Below are 17,260 nucleotides of genomic sequence, written 5' to 3' on the forward strand. Positions count from 1 at the left end.
ACACAGTTGAGTACTTGGAACACATTTTTCCCCATGAAATCTTAACAGATTGGCCTCCAAACAGGATATTTTCCTTCCTTTCTTTATTTATTTGAAAGAGATAGAAAATGAGACCAAGAGATCCCATCCTGTGTTTGACTCCCCGTTGTCTGCAAGAGAAAACTAGCCCAGGCTAAAACAAGGAGCTTACAACTCAGTCCAGGACTTCCAGGTCGATAGCAGGGACCCAGTTATTTGAATTCTCACCACTGCCAGTCGGTTGTGGGAAATGGGAGTCAGGAACTAGAGCTGGGAATCAAATTCAGGTGTGAGCATCTTAAATACTATGTTAAATGTCTTCTCTCCATTGTAGATTTTGGCTTCTTCGTGTACATATTATATTGATATAATTATGAATCTTACACTTGCACTACTTTGTTAACACTAATTTCATCTTGTAATTCATTGACTGTTGAATCCTTTTGTAATGCTTTTGGATTTTTAAATTTAAGGACATGGGTCTGTAAGTGTTCAGTGCTGTTATCACTTTTACTATTACTATTATGTTACGCTGGGAAAAACAAATCAGAACTGTTTCTATCATTAGTCAGCTGCGATTGCCTAACAATGCCATGGCTTGGGAAGCTTAAATAGCAGTTGTAATTGTTCACTTGTGTAGACTGGGAAGCTCAAGGTCAGATTATATGTCAACTCAGTCTCCAGTGAGGGCTTTCTCCTTGGCTTATAAATGGATAACATCCTCTCTGAGAGAGAAAGGGAATTGGAATCTTGGAGGAGGGAGATAATACTCTGGTATCTTTTATTAGAAGGCCACCAAAGCTGCCAGGTATAAACTTACCTATTGATTGCATTCAACCTTAATTACCTGGCACAGGCCCTATATCCAAAGATACTATCCTATTGCTTAAGACTTCAACATGTAAATTAGAGTGGAGAAGACACAGTTCAGACAATGACATCATCTTAGCATGTTCTCTGAGCATACTAAATAGTCTGATAGGCTCACCACATATGTTTTGTGCCACTTTCACTTGTACCTTTTTAAATTCACTTGGTCTTTAATGAATTTTGTTTTTTTAAAGTTCTTAATGAGTGAAGCGAAAAATATATAAAGCCACAGCTTCTGGAAGAACCATTTGTTCTTGCCCATCTTGTGGCTCTCCTTAAACTTGATCTTGGCCTCTCAGTAGGCCTTGTGTTTCAGAGCAGAGTCTCTGAAGACATCCTTGTGGACCACAGTTTCATCCAAGGGAATATCCACAGAGTACCTGGGGGACAGGTGGTAGTTGTCGTTATACACCTTCACAAACAACTTGGTCTTGAATTGTTTGGCTATCTCCTCACCCATGACAGCTGTCACTTTGTAGGGATAGTGGTCAATGCTGGCCACCCGAGTATGCCTGTAGGAACGATCCAAGATGTTGTCATCAATGTCCTTCACAATGGCGAGCTTTGCCTTGCTTCTGGCCGTGACCAACACCACCTTCCTGGGCTTCATCAACTTGGCCCTTTCAGTGGCAACCACTTGGGCCCACTGACTTTTGTTAAATGGTATTTCTCTATCATTCATTTAGCTTTCATTCATCCTTCAAAAATCTCTTCCAGGGGATGGCATTATGGCACAGCTAGTTAAATTGCCGCTTGTAACACTAGCTTCCTATAGCAGGATTCAGGTACTGTCCTGGCTACTACATTTCTCATTTAGATTACTACTCATGCACCCAGGAAGGCAGTGGAATATGACCTGAGAACCTGGGACCCTGCCACTCACCTGGGAGATCTAGAAACAGTTTCTGCCTTTGTGCCTCCCCTAACTATTGTGGTCTTTTAGGAAGTGAACCGTAGATGCAATAAATTTCTTTTTTTTTTAAGATTTATTTTATTTTTATTGGAAAGGCGGATATACAAAGAGGAGAGACAGAGAGGAAGATCTTTTGTCCGATGATTCACTCCCCAAGTGAGTGCAACAGCCAATGCTATGCCGATCTGAAGCCAGGAGCCTCTTCCAGGTCTCCCACGTGGGCGCAGGGTCCCAAAGCCTTGGGCCGTCCTCGACTGCTTTCCTGGGCCACAGGCAGGGAGCTGGAAGGGAAGCAGGGCCACTGGGATTAGAACTGGTGCCCATATGGGATCCCGGGCGTGCAAGGCAAGGACCTTAACCACTGTACCACCGCGCTGGGCCCAATAAATTTCTTTCCATGTCTATTCGTCTCTGCCACTCTGCCTTTCAGATAAATATCAATAAAACTTTAAAAATCCCTTCCAGTATGCTTACAAGCACTTTCTCTTTCCAACATGGTCTTCTTTAAATTTTAAAATCAGGCTTATAAAAATCTAATCTATGTTATTATTCTTTCTACATATATAGCTCTTACAGTTTCAGATTTTTTTTAGTTCTACTTGATTACTTTCTACTTTAATCTTAATTCCTTCAAACGTCTCACTTTATTGTTCACTTTGTATTATTGAGCTGAATGTTGATATGCTGTGTTTTGTTTCTCTGTGGATTCCTTTGGGAATCGTTTATTCCTGCAACACTGTAATAAGTCCAAGTCTCATTAGCAATACTTACCAAAGTTTCGACTTTCACTGTTGAAATGTCTGCTCTTATCATTTTTTTCTATAATTGATGATTCCGAGTTAGGCTTCGTTAGGAAGTTTAGTTTTCAATTGGGTAAACTTTATTGTACTTAGATGTGCCTTGTTTAATGATGTTGAGGGCACATTCATACACCTGTTGGTCATTTTTATATCTTCTTGGGAAACTGTCTACCCAGATCTTTTCCCTGTTTAAAAAAAAAAAACTATTATTTGTTTTATGATACAATTCCATGGGCTCTAGGATTTCCTGTCTCCCTCCCAAAACTCCTCTCCTCCCCGCCTGATTTCCCCTCTATTACTTCAATGGGTGGTCCTTCATGGATAGTCACAAGTCCATCATTCCACTTTGTTGAAGTGTTTCCTGACATTGTAGATATGCCCGTTTTTTAAAAAGGTATTTTTACTATTTTATTTTTAGTTCTTTATACAGTTTAAATACGAACTTTTCAAAAAACCCATGACTTACACTTTATCCCATTCTATAAGATTCCATCTCATTTTCTTGATTATTTTCATTGCCATGTTGAACGTTTTTGGTTTGTGCAATACTACTTGTTCATTTTTCCTTTTATTGCCTATAATTTTGGGTCATAGCCAAAAAATTAACAGCCAAGATCAGCATCAAGAAAATTTCTTCCACGTTTTCTTCTAAGCATTTTGTCACGTTTGATCTTACATCTAAGTCTTTAATCCATTTTGAATTGATGTTTTTCATGTGATATAAGGGTCCAATCTGATTTTTTTCACATGTGGATATGCAGTCTTATCCACATTGAAGGGATTGTCTTTTCAGAATTGTGTCTTGATGTCTTGTCAAACATTACTTAGCCACATACACAAGTGTTTATCTGTTCTATTCCTTTGCCAAGGTGACTGCTTTCACTTGGTTTATTTTTTTAGATTTATCTATAGATTGCTTTGAGTAATGTGGACTACTTGACGCTATAATTATTCTGATCCATAAACATGTGATGACTTTTATTTGTATAGTCTCTGACTCCTTTCACCAATAATTTCATTTGGTGTGACATATCTATCTTGTCCTTGGTTAAATTTATACGCAAATATTTTATTTTTGATATTTGATTCTAGTGAAAGTGGAATTATATTTTCCACATAGATTGATTTATCTTTGAAGGAGTGGCAGAAAGAGAAGAGAGACAGAGAAGCAGTGAAAAAGGGAGAGTCCATTCTAGTGTCCACCAGGTCACTCTCCTGGAGATCCACAGTGGCCAGGGCTGCTGCAGGTCCACGACAGAATCCCAGACCTGCAACCAAGATTATCACATGCATGGCAGAGCTCCAAGCACTGGTCCATCTTATGCTGTTTGCCCAGGCACATCAGCAGGAATCTGGATCAGCCCCAGGGCAGCCTGCACTTGACCTGGCGCTCTGATTCAGGATGTCGGTGTTGCAAGCAGAGACCTTAAAAAAGATGACTTAATGGCTACAGAATTTGAGGGGACACTCCCTATTCCAATTCCAATGTTGTTGTTTTGTTTTCCCTCTTTGTGTTGGATGCTTTACAAGGGGTTTATTAATTGTGACTTGTTTTGCAAGACTAGATACTGATTTCATAGACTTCTTTTGTATTACTTTCTTACATGTAGTTCCATTGATTTCTATTCTTGATGCCTCCCCTTCTTTCTGCTTTGAGTAGGTTTTGCTGTTCTGTTCATGTTGGAGATAGCAAGTAAAAATATTGGTCTGGGATATAAAATTACTGATTTGAAATATGTCCTTATTTCCCAGCTAAATATTTTAATACTCTTAATTTTGCTTTTAGCAATTTTTTGCTGTATCTTATGTATTTTGATATATACTGTTTTTGTATTCTTTTTATGTAATGTTCATAATTCTCTTTAATTTGAGGTGTTTGCCAATTTCCATAGATTATGATGTTTACAAGTCTTTTAAAATTATTCTCATGTGGCTCCATTATCAGAAATGACACTATTTTAGCTTTTACAAATTTGCAGAAGGTTCCTGATGGCTCCATAATGATATTAGTGAATGCATCATGGCACTTTAAAGCATATACATCATTCTGACATTAATGTTCTTTTTGTGTCATGAGATTGTTTTGGTGCAGTAGTTGACTTAACTCTATATTCTTAGTGATTCTCTCCAGTGGATCTGCCAGTTTCAGACACCATGTCTACATTCTACAACTATCAGCATATTTGCATGTTTCTCCTTCAGACTTCTCAGTTTATATTTCAAATATTGTTCAGTATGCTCATATGTATTAGCATTGTATCTTTGGATAAATCCTTTCACTGTTTTGTGATATCTCACCTTTTTGTGATATTCCACATTGTATGACGTAATTGCATTTACTCCTAGATCCAGACTATCACAAAATAATATACGTATATGTTTTTGTTACAGTTTTCTTGTTAAACATTTTTAAACCCTTTATCAATTTTTGTTATTGAATTTGACATGGTTTCTTTATAAATAACATTTGGCTAAATCACACTTTCTCTTTTTCCATTTTTTAAATTACTGTTATTTTATGATACAGTTCTATAGGCCCTGGGATTTCATTTGCCCCCTCCACAAGTACCCCCCTGACACACGGAGTTCCCCTATATCATTACAATAGTTGTTCATTAACATTCATAAATCCATCATTGCAGGCATGGACAATGACAGTCCAGCATCCTATTGCCAAGATATATTTAAGTTTCATTAGGAATCCATATTTGATCTGGAAGTAGAGATGCATACTGCATTGAATCCTCACATCTGGATATGATAGTCTCCATTACACAGTTACCATACATTCCCTTAAATGAAAAGCCACAAAACAAAATCAACAATAGGAAGAAAAATAGAAATTTACATGCCAATATGTTAATAACATGCTACTGAATGACTAATGTGTTGCTAAAGAAATAAAGAAAATCAAGAACCTTCTTGAAGAAAATGATGCTACTCTATGACCTAGGAGTCAGTGTATAATTTAATATGAGAAACTGTTTTGAAGAAATAAAAACAAAAACAAAAATATCAAAATCCATAAAATATTGTTTTTGCTGATCATTGTTGGTGAGATCTATCTCCTGTAGGCAACAAATAGATGAATTTTGTTTTTAACCCAGTCTAATAATCTGACATTTGATTAATGAGTTTAAGCCATTTACATCCAGGGTTAAAATGAAGAGCTGGTAATTTGGTTGTGTCATTTTAGCAATGGGTTGTTCATTGATTTAGTCTTCTGTTGTTTTACTGAGATGTTCTTCACATTTGCCTTTGGTTTTAGTGGGTTCTATTCCTTTTCTCTGTCAAGAGAACATCTTCAAGTCTACAGTAATATTCATTATTCCTCTGTTTCTTTTGCCTTTGGTCATTGTACTTCTGGTTAGCAGATTCTTCTTTTTAGAGCAGGTTTGTAAGCTGTGCCACTCACTGCTTAAAATAATTTTTTAAATTACTAAGTTTTAAAAAATTAATTCTATTTTAACTTACTGTGGTTGGTACCCAGTTCTTCTACTCCCTCCAGCAAGTTCCAGGTCTGAGCTCTTGTGTTAGGCTTCCACCATGATCTCTGTAGGCCCAGCTCCTGGCTCACCTTCTATGATCCCAACTTCTGTGATCCTATGCTGAGGCTGCACTGTTGTGTATACAAACTTTATCCCACTTCCGGTTGGAGCAGATTCCAGGATTAGGGAGGTAGCAGGTGTCCTAAACAGCTAGGTTGTTGGTGGTGCTGATCTTGCTGGAACCTGCAGGCCTTTAGGTCTGAGGGCTATACGGACCTATTTTGAGTCATAAGATGCCAAAATCAGTATTTTCTGTGAGGGTTCTACAATACATTGAGCTGTAATGAATTTGCTTCCAGTTCAGCGTATGCACAGCTCACTATTGTCCCTCCAATCTCAAAGCCTTTGCCACAATGTACAAAATGATGCCTGATGTGCCACTGGCGGGGTTGTGGATCTGCTGGCTGTTGAGTCTGGGGGCTACCTGGACCTATTTTAAGTGAAACCTGTAAGATGCTACTTCAGTGTGATTCACTGAGCCAGAAATGAGTTTGCTCCAAGCTTAGTGCATGTGCAGTCCTGTCCCAAAGCCTTTGCCTCTCTACACAAATGGTGCCCAATTTGGCTCTTGCAGGGTCTGGACTGTGAGATCCAGCCTGTCCTGCACCGCCTGTTTGGGATCTATCTGCTGCTGTGTCTTTTACTGGCCAAATCAAACAAATCATCAGGACAGGCAGTTATTTGTCTGGATTAACTTCCTGAGTCCCTAGTGGACCTCCCTTCCCACTTCGCTGCTGGTGGGTGTCTGAGTAACTGGAGGAGCTCAGATGGCCACTCCCTGACTGTCACCAGGGTATCTGGTCACTGCAGCACCACACTGTTGTCTCCACTGCTTTCCCATGTCTGTCAGTCTCTAGGTGCCCCTCTGTCATTGTTCTGTCCTCTCCTATTTCTTAGAATTTGGCCTCTCTGCTTTACATTGGCTATGTTTCTCTGATTGTTTAAATGTATCCATACCTTATTCTGCCATCTTGGCTCTTGAATCATCCATATTTTAAACACAACCTGCTATTGTCTATCTCTATCTTAATATATTCAGACCATTTACTCTTCAGTAACATTAATATGCTGGCATTTCAGCTTGTCATTTTATTATTTGTCTTATTTTTCTCCACTTACTCTTCATTTCTATTTTCCTTGAATACTTAGGACTTAATGCAGCATTTCTAAAGGTGTGCCCTAGATTTTAACAATATATTTAGAATATCTCTTGGTATATTTTAATAATGGCGCTGTTGGGTAATCCATGCAGAAAAATACATGTGATATAGCTACAATGTGTTTTATGTTATACCATCTCCAATTAGTATAAAATTATCTATCACCCTAAACATTCATCATTTCTTTATGGTAAAAACATTTATAGTTTCTTCTAGACTTTTGTTTTAAAAAAAAATGTATAGTTTAACTACCAAGCAATAAACCCTAGAATTCTTTATACATTTCTAGCTACTATTTAATAGCCTCCTTAAATGACCTTTCCTGATTCCTACATCCCCCAAACTTTACCCATCCTCTGAGCATTACCACTATATTCTCAACCTAAATGAGTTAAATTGTTTGAGTACAATAATGTGAACTCTCTGTGATTGACTTATTTCATTTAACATAATGACTTCCTTTTTTGTGTGTGTGTGACTTCCATTTCTATGACCTCAATTTCTATCCAGGTTGTTCTGACAGGAACTCAAAATTTATGACTGAGTAATATTCCACCCCTTCATTAACTGATGGGCAATTGAATTGTTTCCATTACCTGGAAAGTGTGAGTGTTGCTGCAATAAATGTGAGAGTACATATGATCCTTCAAAAGGCTGATCTAATTTCTCTTGAATGTATACCCAGGAATAGTATACATAATCAAATTGTAATTCTATAACCCAGCATAATGGCTCAGTTGGCTAATCCTGCCTTGTAAGGGAAGGTTACCAGGTTGTGTCCCAGCTCCTGCATTTCCCATCCAGCCCCCTGCTTACGGCCAGAGAAAGCAAAACAGAATGGCCCAAAGCCTTGGAACCTTGCACTCACGTGGGAGACCCAGAAGAAGCCATTTGGGGAGTGAATCAGCAGATGGAAAATCTTTCTCTGTCTCCTTGCCTATAAAATCTCCCTTTCCAATAAAAATAGTTTTTGAAAAATTGTAATTCTGTTTTTACTTCTTGGAAGAGCCTCTAATGTCATCCAAAATTATTTCAGTGCTTTTTCACAGATGCCAACAGTGGGGTTAGGGGATTCCCTTTTCTCTGCTCCCTGGCTTGTAGTTGCTAGTTTGTTGTTATTGTTGTTAATAGTCTAACTAGAAGGAGATTGTTTTCATCTACTTTTACTTGATGACTTGTGATGTTTAATGTATTTTTAAGGACTTCTTGACCATTTATGTCTTGAAGAAATGTCTACTTAAATCTATTGCTCATTTTTAAACAGGATGGAGTTTGAGCTCTTTTATATGCTGATAGTAACACCTTGTCAAATACATAGCTTGCACATAATTTCTTCCAATTTGTAGGTAGACTGGTAATTCTGCTTATCATTTCTTTTTGTAGAAGCTCTTTAATCTGAAAAAATTTAACTTCCTCTATATTTGATTCTTATTTCTCTGCCTTTGGAATCTTAATAAAATCTTGCCAATTTCAATGTCCTGAAGTATTTCATCTGTGTTTTTCTAGTAGATTCATAGATTCTTATAGTTACACTCTTAATCTCTTTTGAATTGAGTGTTTATATAATAATGAAAGGGGCAGTCTCTTCTCATAGTTGTCCAATTTCCCTAACATTGTTTATTGAAAAGAAAATCCTTTTTCCAGTATTCTTTTTTTTTTCAGTGCTTTTAATGACTGGGTCTAAGATATGTTTGCTATTAATGTGTAAGTTTACTTTTTGGGTCTCCATTGTGTTCCATTTTTCTGACAACACTGTTTAATTAAAATAGTTTTGTAATACATTGTAAAATCACATTGTACTGGGTTGACTGTTTTTGCTCAAGATTGTTTGACCATTCAGGTGTTTTTTGTTTGTTTTGGCGTTTCCTTTTTTTTGGTTTGTTCAGTTCGTGGAGAATAAATTTATTTTATCAAAAAGAGGCTCCTAATTTCACCGATCTTTTGTATTTTTTTCTTCTGTTTATTTTTTTGTTTGACTAAATTGGGATTTGTTCTTGACTTTCTGGATTTTAAAGATTTATTTATTTTTATTGTAAAGTCACATATACAGAGAGGAGAAGAGACAGGGGGGAAGATCTTCCATCCAATGATTCACTCCCCAAGAGACTGCAATGGCCAGTACTGCACTGATCTGAAGCCAGGAGCCAGGAACTTCCTCCAGGTCTCCCATGCGGGTGCATGGTCCCAAGGCTTTGGGCCATCCTTGACTGCTTTCTCAGGCCACAGGCAGGGAGCTGGAATGGAAGCAGGGATTCTTGGATTAGAACTGGGATCCTGGCATGTTCAAGACTAGGACTTTAGCTGCTTGGCCACCACACCAGGCCCCGTGTTCCTAACTTCTTACATCTTAAGATATATTGTTGGATCAATCATTTGATGCCTTTTCAGTTCCTTGATGTTGGCGGCAATTGCTACTTTTACTATACCCAACAATTTTTGATATGTTGTGTCCATCTGCATTCATCTCTAGGATGTTTTTATTTCACTTTTTATTATTTCTTTGATTCATGGTTCATCTTGGGGATTCATATTGTCTTCCTTGTTTGTGCTTCTTTGATTTCTGTTTATTTTTAGGCATTTGTGGGAATGTTCATTCTTCTCCTGTGATAGCTTTTGTCTTTGCAATATGCCCCTGCAGTTGATTGGATTGTTTTGATTCAAGGGTTGGCCAAGCTTCCAGGATAACCTCCAAGTTGAGTGTAGCAGATTAGCTTTATTGTCAGCAGGGAAGGTGGTATGACTCAGCTGGTGTGATCAGTTGAACCAGCTGAACTACCTAGTTGAACCAGCATCCCTGGGTGAGTCCACATGCAATTCAACAGTTACAGTACATATGTCTCCCACCGTCACAGGGAGCAAGGGATCTATTCTCATCCTCGCTAGCCTCCTCTGTCTACAGAGAGATCTCAGATGTTTCCAGAGCCAGCTGCCTTCCTCATAGAATGGCCAACATTCCATGTGGGCAAGTCATGTCCTGGCACCTTGATGGAACAGAAAGAAGTGAATCACCGGTCTTAGTACATGTCCTACCTCCTACAAATTCTCCTGATCAGAATCAAAGTCAGCATGGGTCATGGCTCTAACTACTCATAAACTGTCCCAGTCACATACAGGGTACAGCAGCCTCTACTTGATTTCTGTTGGTTGCCTGGTGCCCTTGTGTGGGGGTGGGAGGAAAGCAATGTATTCTCCCTTCACAAGGTTAGGCAGGCACCCTGCCCGTCACTAGCACTCCCAGAGCCAGGCTCAAAATCCATGGAGCCCACAACTTTGAAGCTCAGGCAATATCTGTGACACAGGCTGCTACAGGCTCCTTTCACCTGTTGCAGTAAGATGGTATCCGCTCCAGCCTCTGGCTCCACGCATCACTGGCAGCCTCAGCCTCTCTGCTGTGTGACTGCACCAGTGCTGCCTCTCCAATGACACGTCTCTTCTTTCTATAGAATTTCTACTACAAAATTTGGTTTGTGTTCCTCATTTATAGTATTAGAGTATTTTTAATTTTTCTTTATAGAGACTGTTTTCCGCCACATGATATTTTCTTGTTACTCATGTGGCATCTCTTGCAGTTTGAAGACCACCCAATAGCATTTTTAAGACTGATCTGATGATATATTTTTAGAGACACTCCCATACGGTTAAAGCAATATTCTCTTGTTATCTGAGGGATACCTTTTCTTACAATATTTTTCTTTCTCAATTTTTTTCCCTTTCATTTCAATGAGTCCCATCACATCTCCTCTATGCCCGAAATGTTCTGCGGCAAATTTGCAGTCTGGTAGCTTGGGACATTATTGTGTGGGATTTGTTTCTTTAGAGTGTTGGCAATCTGCTGTTACCCTGAAGAGCTTGATTAGGATATCCTACGGAGGCTTGGTTAAGTTGCATCTGATGGTGATTTCTAACATTCTTCCGACAGTTTAATCTTTCTCTCAGTTTGGGAAGTTTTCTATGATCATGATTCCTAAAATGCTATCTGCCTGCCCTTTGGCATTTTCACACTCTTCCCAAACCCCAGGAACTCAGATATTTGTTGTTCTAATGCTGTCCCAGAGTACATATAAATTTTCTTTCTCCTCTACATGTTTTTTCTCTATCCACTATGAATTTTCCAATAGCCCATCTTTGAACTCATTTATTCTTTATTCATTTATTCTTTATGCCACTGATAACTTACTGCACTGTTTGTTTTCTATTATCATGCTTTTCAGTTTGAAGATCTGTTTTTTTAAATTGTTTCTATCTTTGGGGCCCATCTGGGCCACCTACCCAAAGGGTAGGATCCCAAGCACTTCAGCCTTCCCAGGTGCATTAGCAAGAGACTGGACCAGAAATAAAGCAGCTGGGACTTGACCTGGCACTCCAACACAGGATGGATGCATCACAAAGAGTGGATTAATCTGCTGTGTCAAAACACCAGCTACTTGAATTTTCTATGTCATGAGATGGAACTATCCAATTTAATTCTTCTACCTGATGTGTGTTTATGCAGGCAGATTCAGTGTTTCCAGAACAATTTACTGAAAAGACTAGCCTTTCTGCAGGATGTGTTCTTGGTGCTTTTTTCAAATCATTTGGCTGTATGTATGCAAATTAGTTTCTGAGCTCTCTATTCTATTCCATTGATCTATGTGTAAATTTTAATGCCAGTACCATGCTGTTTTAATTATTTTGCAGTATGCTTTGAATCAGGTATTCTAATTTCTCCAGCTTGGTGTTTTCCTCAAGTGTGCCATGGCTTCTTGGGTCTTTATGTTCATACGGATTTTAGAATTATTTGTCTGATTCTGTTCTGAAAGTGGACTTGTCAATTGCTTTGGGTAGTATGGATGTGTTAACACTCTTATCTGTTGACAGAGAATATCCTTCCATTTTTTTTATGTTCTCTGATTTTTTTCAACATAGTTTTGTAACTTTCTGCTTTTGTTAAATACATTCCTAAATGTGTGGTTTAGTGAGAATTTCTTAATTTCTCTTTTACTAATATCGTTGGCATATGAAAACGTTTTATTTTTGGCTTCTGGTTTTTTTATCCTGTCATTTTACTGCATCAGTTTGTCAATTCTAATGGGATTTTAGTGAAGTGCTTACATTTTTTCATGTGCATCATGTCATCTGTAAACATGGATGTTTTCACCTCCTCCTTCTCCAATTTCTAGACCCTTTCTTCTCACTAACACTTTGAGTACTACATATGATGTCTGAAAGTGGACTTCCTAGAGTGAAGCAGCAGGTGAAGGCTGCAACACAAGAATCCCATGTGAGCTTACATTCTAGTCCTAGGTGCTCCACTTCTGATTGAATTCCCTGCAAATACACTCAGGAGAGCAGTGCAGGATGACCCACATACTGTAGCTACTGATACCCACATGGGAGACCCAGATGGAATTGGGCTCTGGATTCTACCTGCTTAAGCCCTGGCTTTTGTGGCAACTTGGACATTGAATCTGGAGATGAAACAAATGTCTGTTGTCTCTGTAACTCTGCCTTCCAAACAAATAAATCTTTCCAAAAAATTTTAAACAGTGGATATCCTTATCTTGTTTCAGACCTAAGGAGAAACACGTCAGTGTCACCATTCAACATGATATTGGCTGCTGATCTGCCATTACACGGCCTTGACAATTTTGAGGTATGTTCCTTTTCAATATCTAACTTATTTGAAAATTTTTATTATGAAGCAATGTTTATTTACATCTACTGATGATCATATGATTTTTGTTCCTCATTCTGTTTTGATGTGATTAAGGCTATTGATTTGCAAATGATGTTCTCATTTTAATTCATCTTTAAATTTTCTAATTTCCTTTTGAATTTATTCTTAAATTCATTTATCATTTAAGAGTGAGTCTGTAATGCCACTTATCTGATTGAAGAATTTCTCTTCCATGACTAGCCATTCATTGCAATAAAGAGGTTCTGAATTGTTTTGATGAACATTGAAGTTATATAATGAATGAGTATTGAGTTGTGTCCAGAAACATTTCTGCATATATTGAGATGCGCATTTGTCTGTCTGTATTCTTTTTATATGATGAATTCCACTGGTTGATTTATTAAATGTTGAGTTTCTGGGAAAACACACATTTTTATGTGGTAATTTGATTTGATTATTGTCTGGTCTTTGTGTTATGATAATTATGCACTCAGTATGTCAGCAAATATTCAACACCTTTTCCTTTTCTATTGAAGCCTGTGGTTTTGTTCTATCATTAATTTCTCACTCGAAAGAATTATACTGCCTTGCCTGAAGTATACCATATGAATGCCTTTAGCAGAGAACTCAGTTCTATAATTCTTAAGTGAAATTTGGTAATTTGTATCTTTACTTTTTCATTTTTCCATCATCAGATATACCAAAATTTTTTTCTGCCATTGTTAGATTATTCCTTCCAAATGTAGTGTTTATAATGATGTTTTCTGTTTGATTTTGTAGTTTGAATAATGCCTGCTTTCTTTAGGGTAAACCTAACTAGAAGTTTGCTAATATTAATGGTTTTTTCCAAAAGCAGGCCATGATCTTGCTGATTTTTGTCTATTGTTTGCTGATTTTCAATGTCTTTTGTATGTTCTTTATTTAAATTCTATTCTTCTTTCTATTGGACTTAATCTTGACTCTGTTCTTTTCATGGTGACATGCCTCATTAGAATCCCAGACTGTTGTTAAAGTCATCAGTGTGATTCTTTTACTCAAACCTCCACTGAGATCATTTTAAAGTTGAAATGTAAACTTAAGATTAGTACCTACATTTTTCATTAAACACATACATAGCTACAAATGATGAACTACATTTAATAAAAATCGTATTGTACACCTACACTGTCCAGGAAGGGCAGCAAAAAGCCATATAACTTCTATGATCTTTTGAGGATGTACTGTAAGAGAAAAATCATAGCTTTGAATATTTATGAAAACAACAAAACGTCTTGTTTATGACTTGTATGTTGACCACATGCTGAAATAGCATTTTGCTTAGATTAAATAAAGTGAATTATTAATTTCAGTGAAATTTTTATATTAAACATGAGTTTGAGCTCATTTAAAATCAGCGTGTGGCTCATAACTGCATCTCATATTTTTATTTTACAGTATTGATGATACTGCTTGTTCATTTTGCTCAGTAGAACATCGGGAGTTTGTGAATGCCACAAAGAATCTTTCATGTCTAATAGCTATTGAGAAGAGAGCCACTTAGAAACACTCTATATTTCAGCATGTATAATTTTTCATTATATTAAGTGTGTGGCAGTTTTTTCTTGCTGTTGCAATTAGATAATACTTAGGACACATATGGTTTGCGGTTGTGTTTATTATCTTCATTTGCTCCTTTCCTCCTCCTTTTTTTCCCCAATTTATTTTTTGCACTTATTTACCAAATACTATTGAGCATTGCTTCTCGGCCTTTTGGCTAAGATCAAGGGTTGTACCAAATACAACATCTTGATCGTTAGCACGATGTCATAGTTAAGAGCAATTACCTCTACTCCGTGCTCCTAGGTTCTAATACCTTTGCCACTCAACAGCTCTGCTCATTTAAACAGGTTGTTCAACTTCCTTGTTGCCCAGTTTCTCTACTGTGAGATGAAGGGGATGCTTAGACTTTTTTCCTAATATGATGTCAAGGGATGTTAGACAGGATTTTATTGTTTTATTTATTGTATATAATAGCTGTAATTATTTATGGGTATAGTATAATATATGTGTAGAATGTTTAATGATAAAAATCAGGGTATCCACAAATACTATCATTTATAGGTGTATGAAAGTTGAAACTTGTATCTGTACTTTCAAATATGTCGTTGAGTGCTGTGGACTGTAGCTACCCTTTAGTGCTATGGAATAGTGGAATACTTCGTGCTTCTGCCTGTGCTTTGGAACCTACCTACCCTGCGACTCTTCATCCTCTCTATCCTTGTTAGCCTCTATACTTCTATGTGATTAGCTTACATAAAGTGATGAAGGATATGCAATATTTGGGGCCAGCCTTGACTCAGTGGTTGGGATGCCACTGCTCTGCCCACATAGCCAATCAGAGTGCTTAGGTTTGCTTTTGGTTCTGCTTTGATTTTCGGATTCCTAAGGATGAGAGGCAGCAGATGATGGTTTGGCTAGCTCGATGGATATCTGCCACCCACATGGTAGACCCATATCGCGTTGCAGACTTCTAACTTTGTAGTTGGCTTGGCCTGGCCCATTTGTGCTGTTACGGGCATTTGGGGAGTGAATCAGTGGAAGATGCTCTCCCTCTCTGTTTATCTGTTTCCTCCTGTGCCACTCATCTTTCTCTGCCTTTGAAATCAATAGTTCTTGTAATAAAAAGAACATTCAAGATTTTTGTTCCTGTACCTGAATTATTTCATTTTTTTTTTTTTTATTGGAAAGGCGGATATACAGAGAGGAGAGACAGAGAGGAAGATCTTCCATCCGATGATTCACTCCCCAAGTGAGCGCAACGGCCGATACTATGCCAGTCCGAAGCCAGGAGCCTCTTCCGGGTCTCCCACGCGGGTGCAGGGTCCCAAAGCCTTGGGCCGTCCTCTACTGCTTTCCCCGGGCCACAGGCAGGGAGCTGGATGGGAAGCAGGGCTGCCGGGATAGAACCGGAGCCCATATGGGATCCCGGGCGTGCAAGGCGAGGAGCTTAACCACTTGCACCACCGCGCTGGGCCCGAATTATTTCATTTTTAACGATGTTCTCTATTACCGTCCATGTTATTGCAAATGATAGGATATCATTTTCACTGAAGCAGAGTATTCCGTTCATACTAGGAGCGTGTACATTCACCTTTTTAAAAAACAAGACAAAATGACCCCTAACACCTGAAACTATGTAGAAGAATTGATCAATTGATATGCAGCCCCTCTATAAACTGCCAATGTATTCATCCATTGATACAGTTCATTTTTATGATTTGCCAGCCTTGACTGTCATTTGTAATGCAGCACACATGAACGCGCAGTGTTATCTCAGATAAGATTATTGCATTAACTCTAGATGTCTACCCAAGGAAGAAACTGTTCGATCGTACAACATTTCTGGCTTCAGTTTTTTGCCAACCATCCAGATTGTTTCTGTTACATTAATTTAATTGCCCGCTATTGCTGTGTAAGAGTCCCTTTCTCAACAGGCTCACCTACATTCACCTGTTTAAATTGGGTAAGATTGTACATTGTGGTTTTGGCTTACCTTTACTGATTTAATGATGTTGAACATGATTGATTTAATGATGTTGAACATTTGGAAATCATCTCTTCAGAAATGTCTGCCTATGTTTACCTAGTCTTTAATTGGATTATTTGTTTTGTTGGGTTATCTTAATTCCTTATACATTCTAGATAATAACTGCTTGTCAGATGTAGTTTGTCCATTTCTGTGGGTTTTTTTTTTTTCCTTTTACTCTATTATTTGCTTTGCTACACAAACTTAAGTTGTGTGGTTAATCCAATTGGCTATTTTTTCTGTGCTTTTAGAGTCTTAACAAAAATATCTTGGTTTATCCCAATACCTTCAGGCATTCCCTCAAAATTTTCATCTAGCAGATTCATAGTGTGACACCATTTTGAGCTGTCTGTGTATTGTGATAGGGATGGGTGAGTTTACTTTCATTCATCTAGATGTCCAGGTTTTGCAGCACCATTTATTTAAAACACGATCCCTTCTCTACTCTGTGGGGACTTTGCAGAAAATTGGTTGACTTCAATCATATGCATTAGCTTCTGTGTTTTCTGATCTGATTTTATGCCACTATTGTGCTGTTTTGATCACATTTATCTTTGCGGAAGGCTTTGAAGTACTATATGTGTGACTCCAGTTTATTGTTTTTAGATTTTACTTAAGACTGTTCTGGCTATTCTGGATCTATTGTGTTCAGTGGTTTTAAATTTTGTCTAGTAATATGAAGAACATTCTTGTTCTTTTAATGGAAATTACATTATATTTGTGGGTCACC

The 17,260-nt window shown here is 37.8% G+C and overlaps 1 protein-coding gene across 1 annotated transcript; it reads right to left on the reverse strand.

The window, feature by feature from the left end:
• Nucleotides 1–1,183: 1,183 nt before the first annotated feature.
• LOC121166032 (60S ribosomal protein L27-like) lies at nt 1,184–1,498 on the reverse strand. Its single transcript, XM_040995064.1, has one exon. It carries the CDS (start codon nt 1,496–1,498, stop codon nt 1,184–1,186), a length of 315 nt encoding a protein of 104 aa, XP_040850998.1.
• Between the last annotated feature and the right edge of the window lie 15,762 nt (nt 1,499–17,260).

This window comes from Ochotona curzoniae, unplaced genomic scaffold, assembly GCF_017591425.1.
Source record: "Ochotona curzoniae isolate NIBS_2020 unplaced genomic scaffold, NIBS_Ocur_1.0 contig_908, whole genome shotgun sequence".
NCBI classification, from domain to species: domain Eukaryota; kingdom Metazoa; phylum Chordata; class Mammalia; order Lagomorpha; family Ochotonidae; genus Ochotona; species Ochotona curzoniae.

Coding starts and splice junctions, on each gene's coding strand:
- LOC121166032 (XM_040995064.1), bottom strand. CDS start 1,498: ATGAAGCCCAGGAAGGTGGTGTTGGTCACGGCCAGAAGCAAGGCAAAG.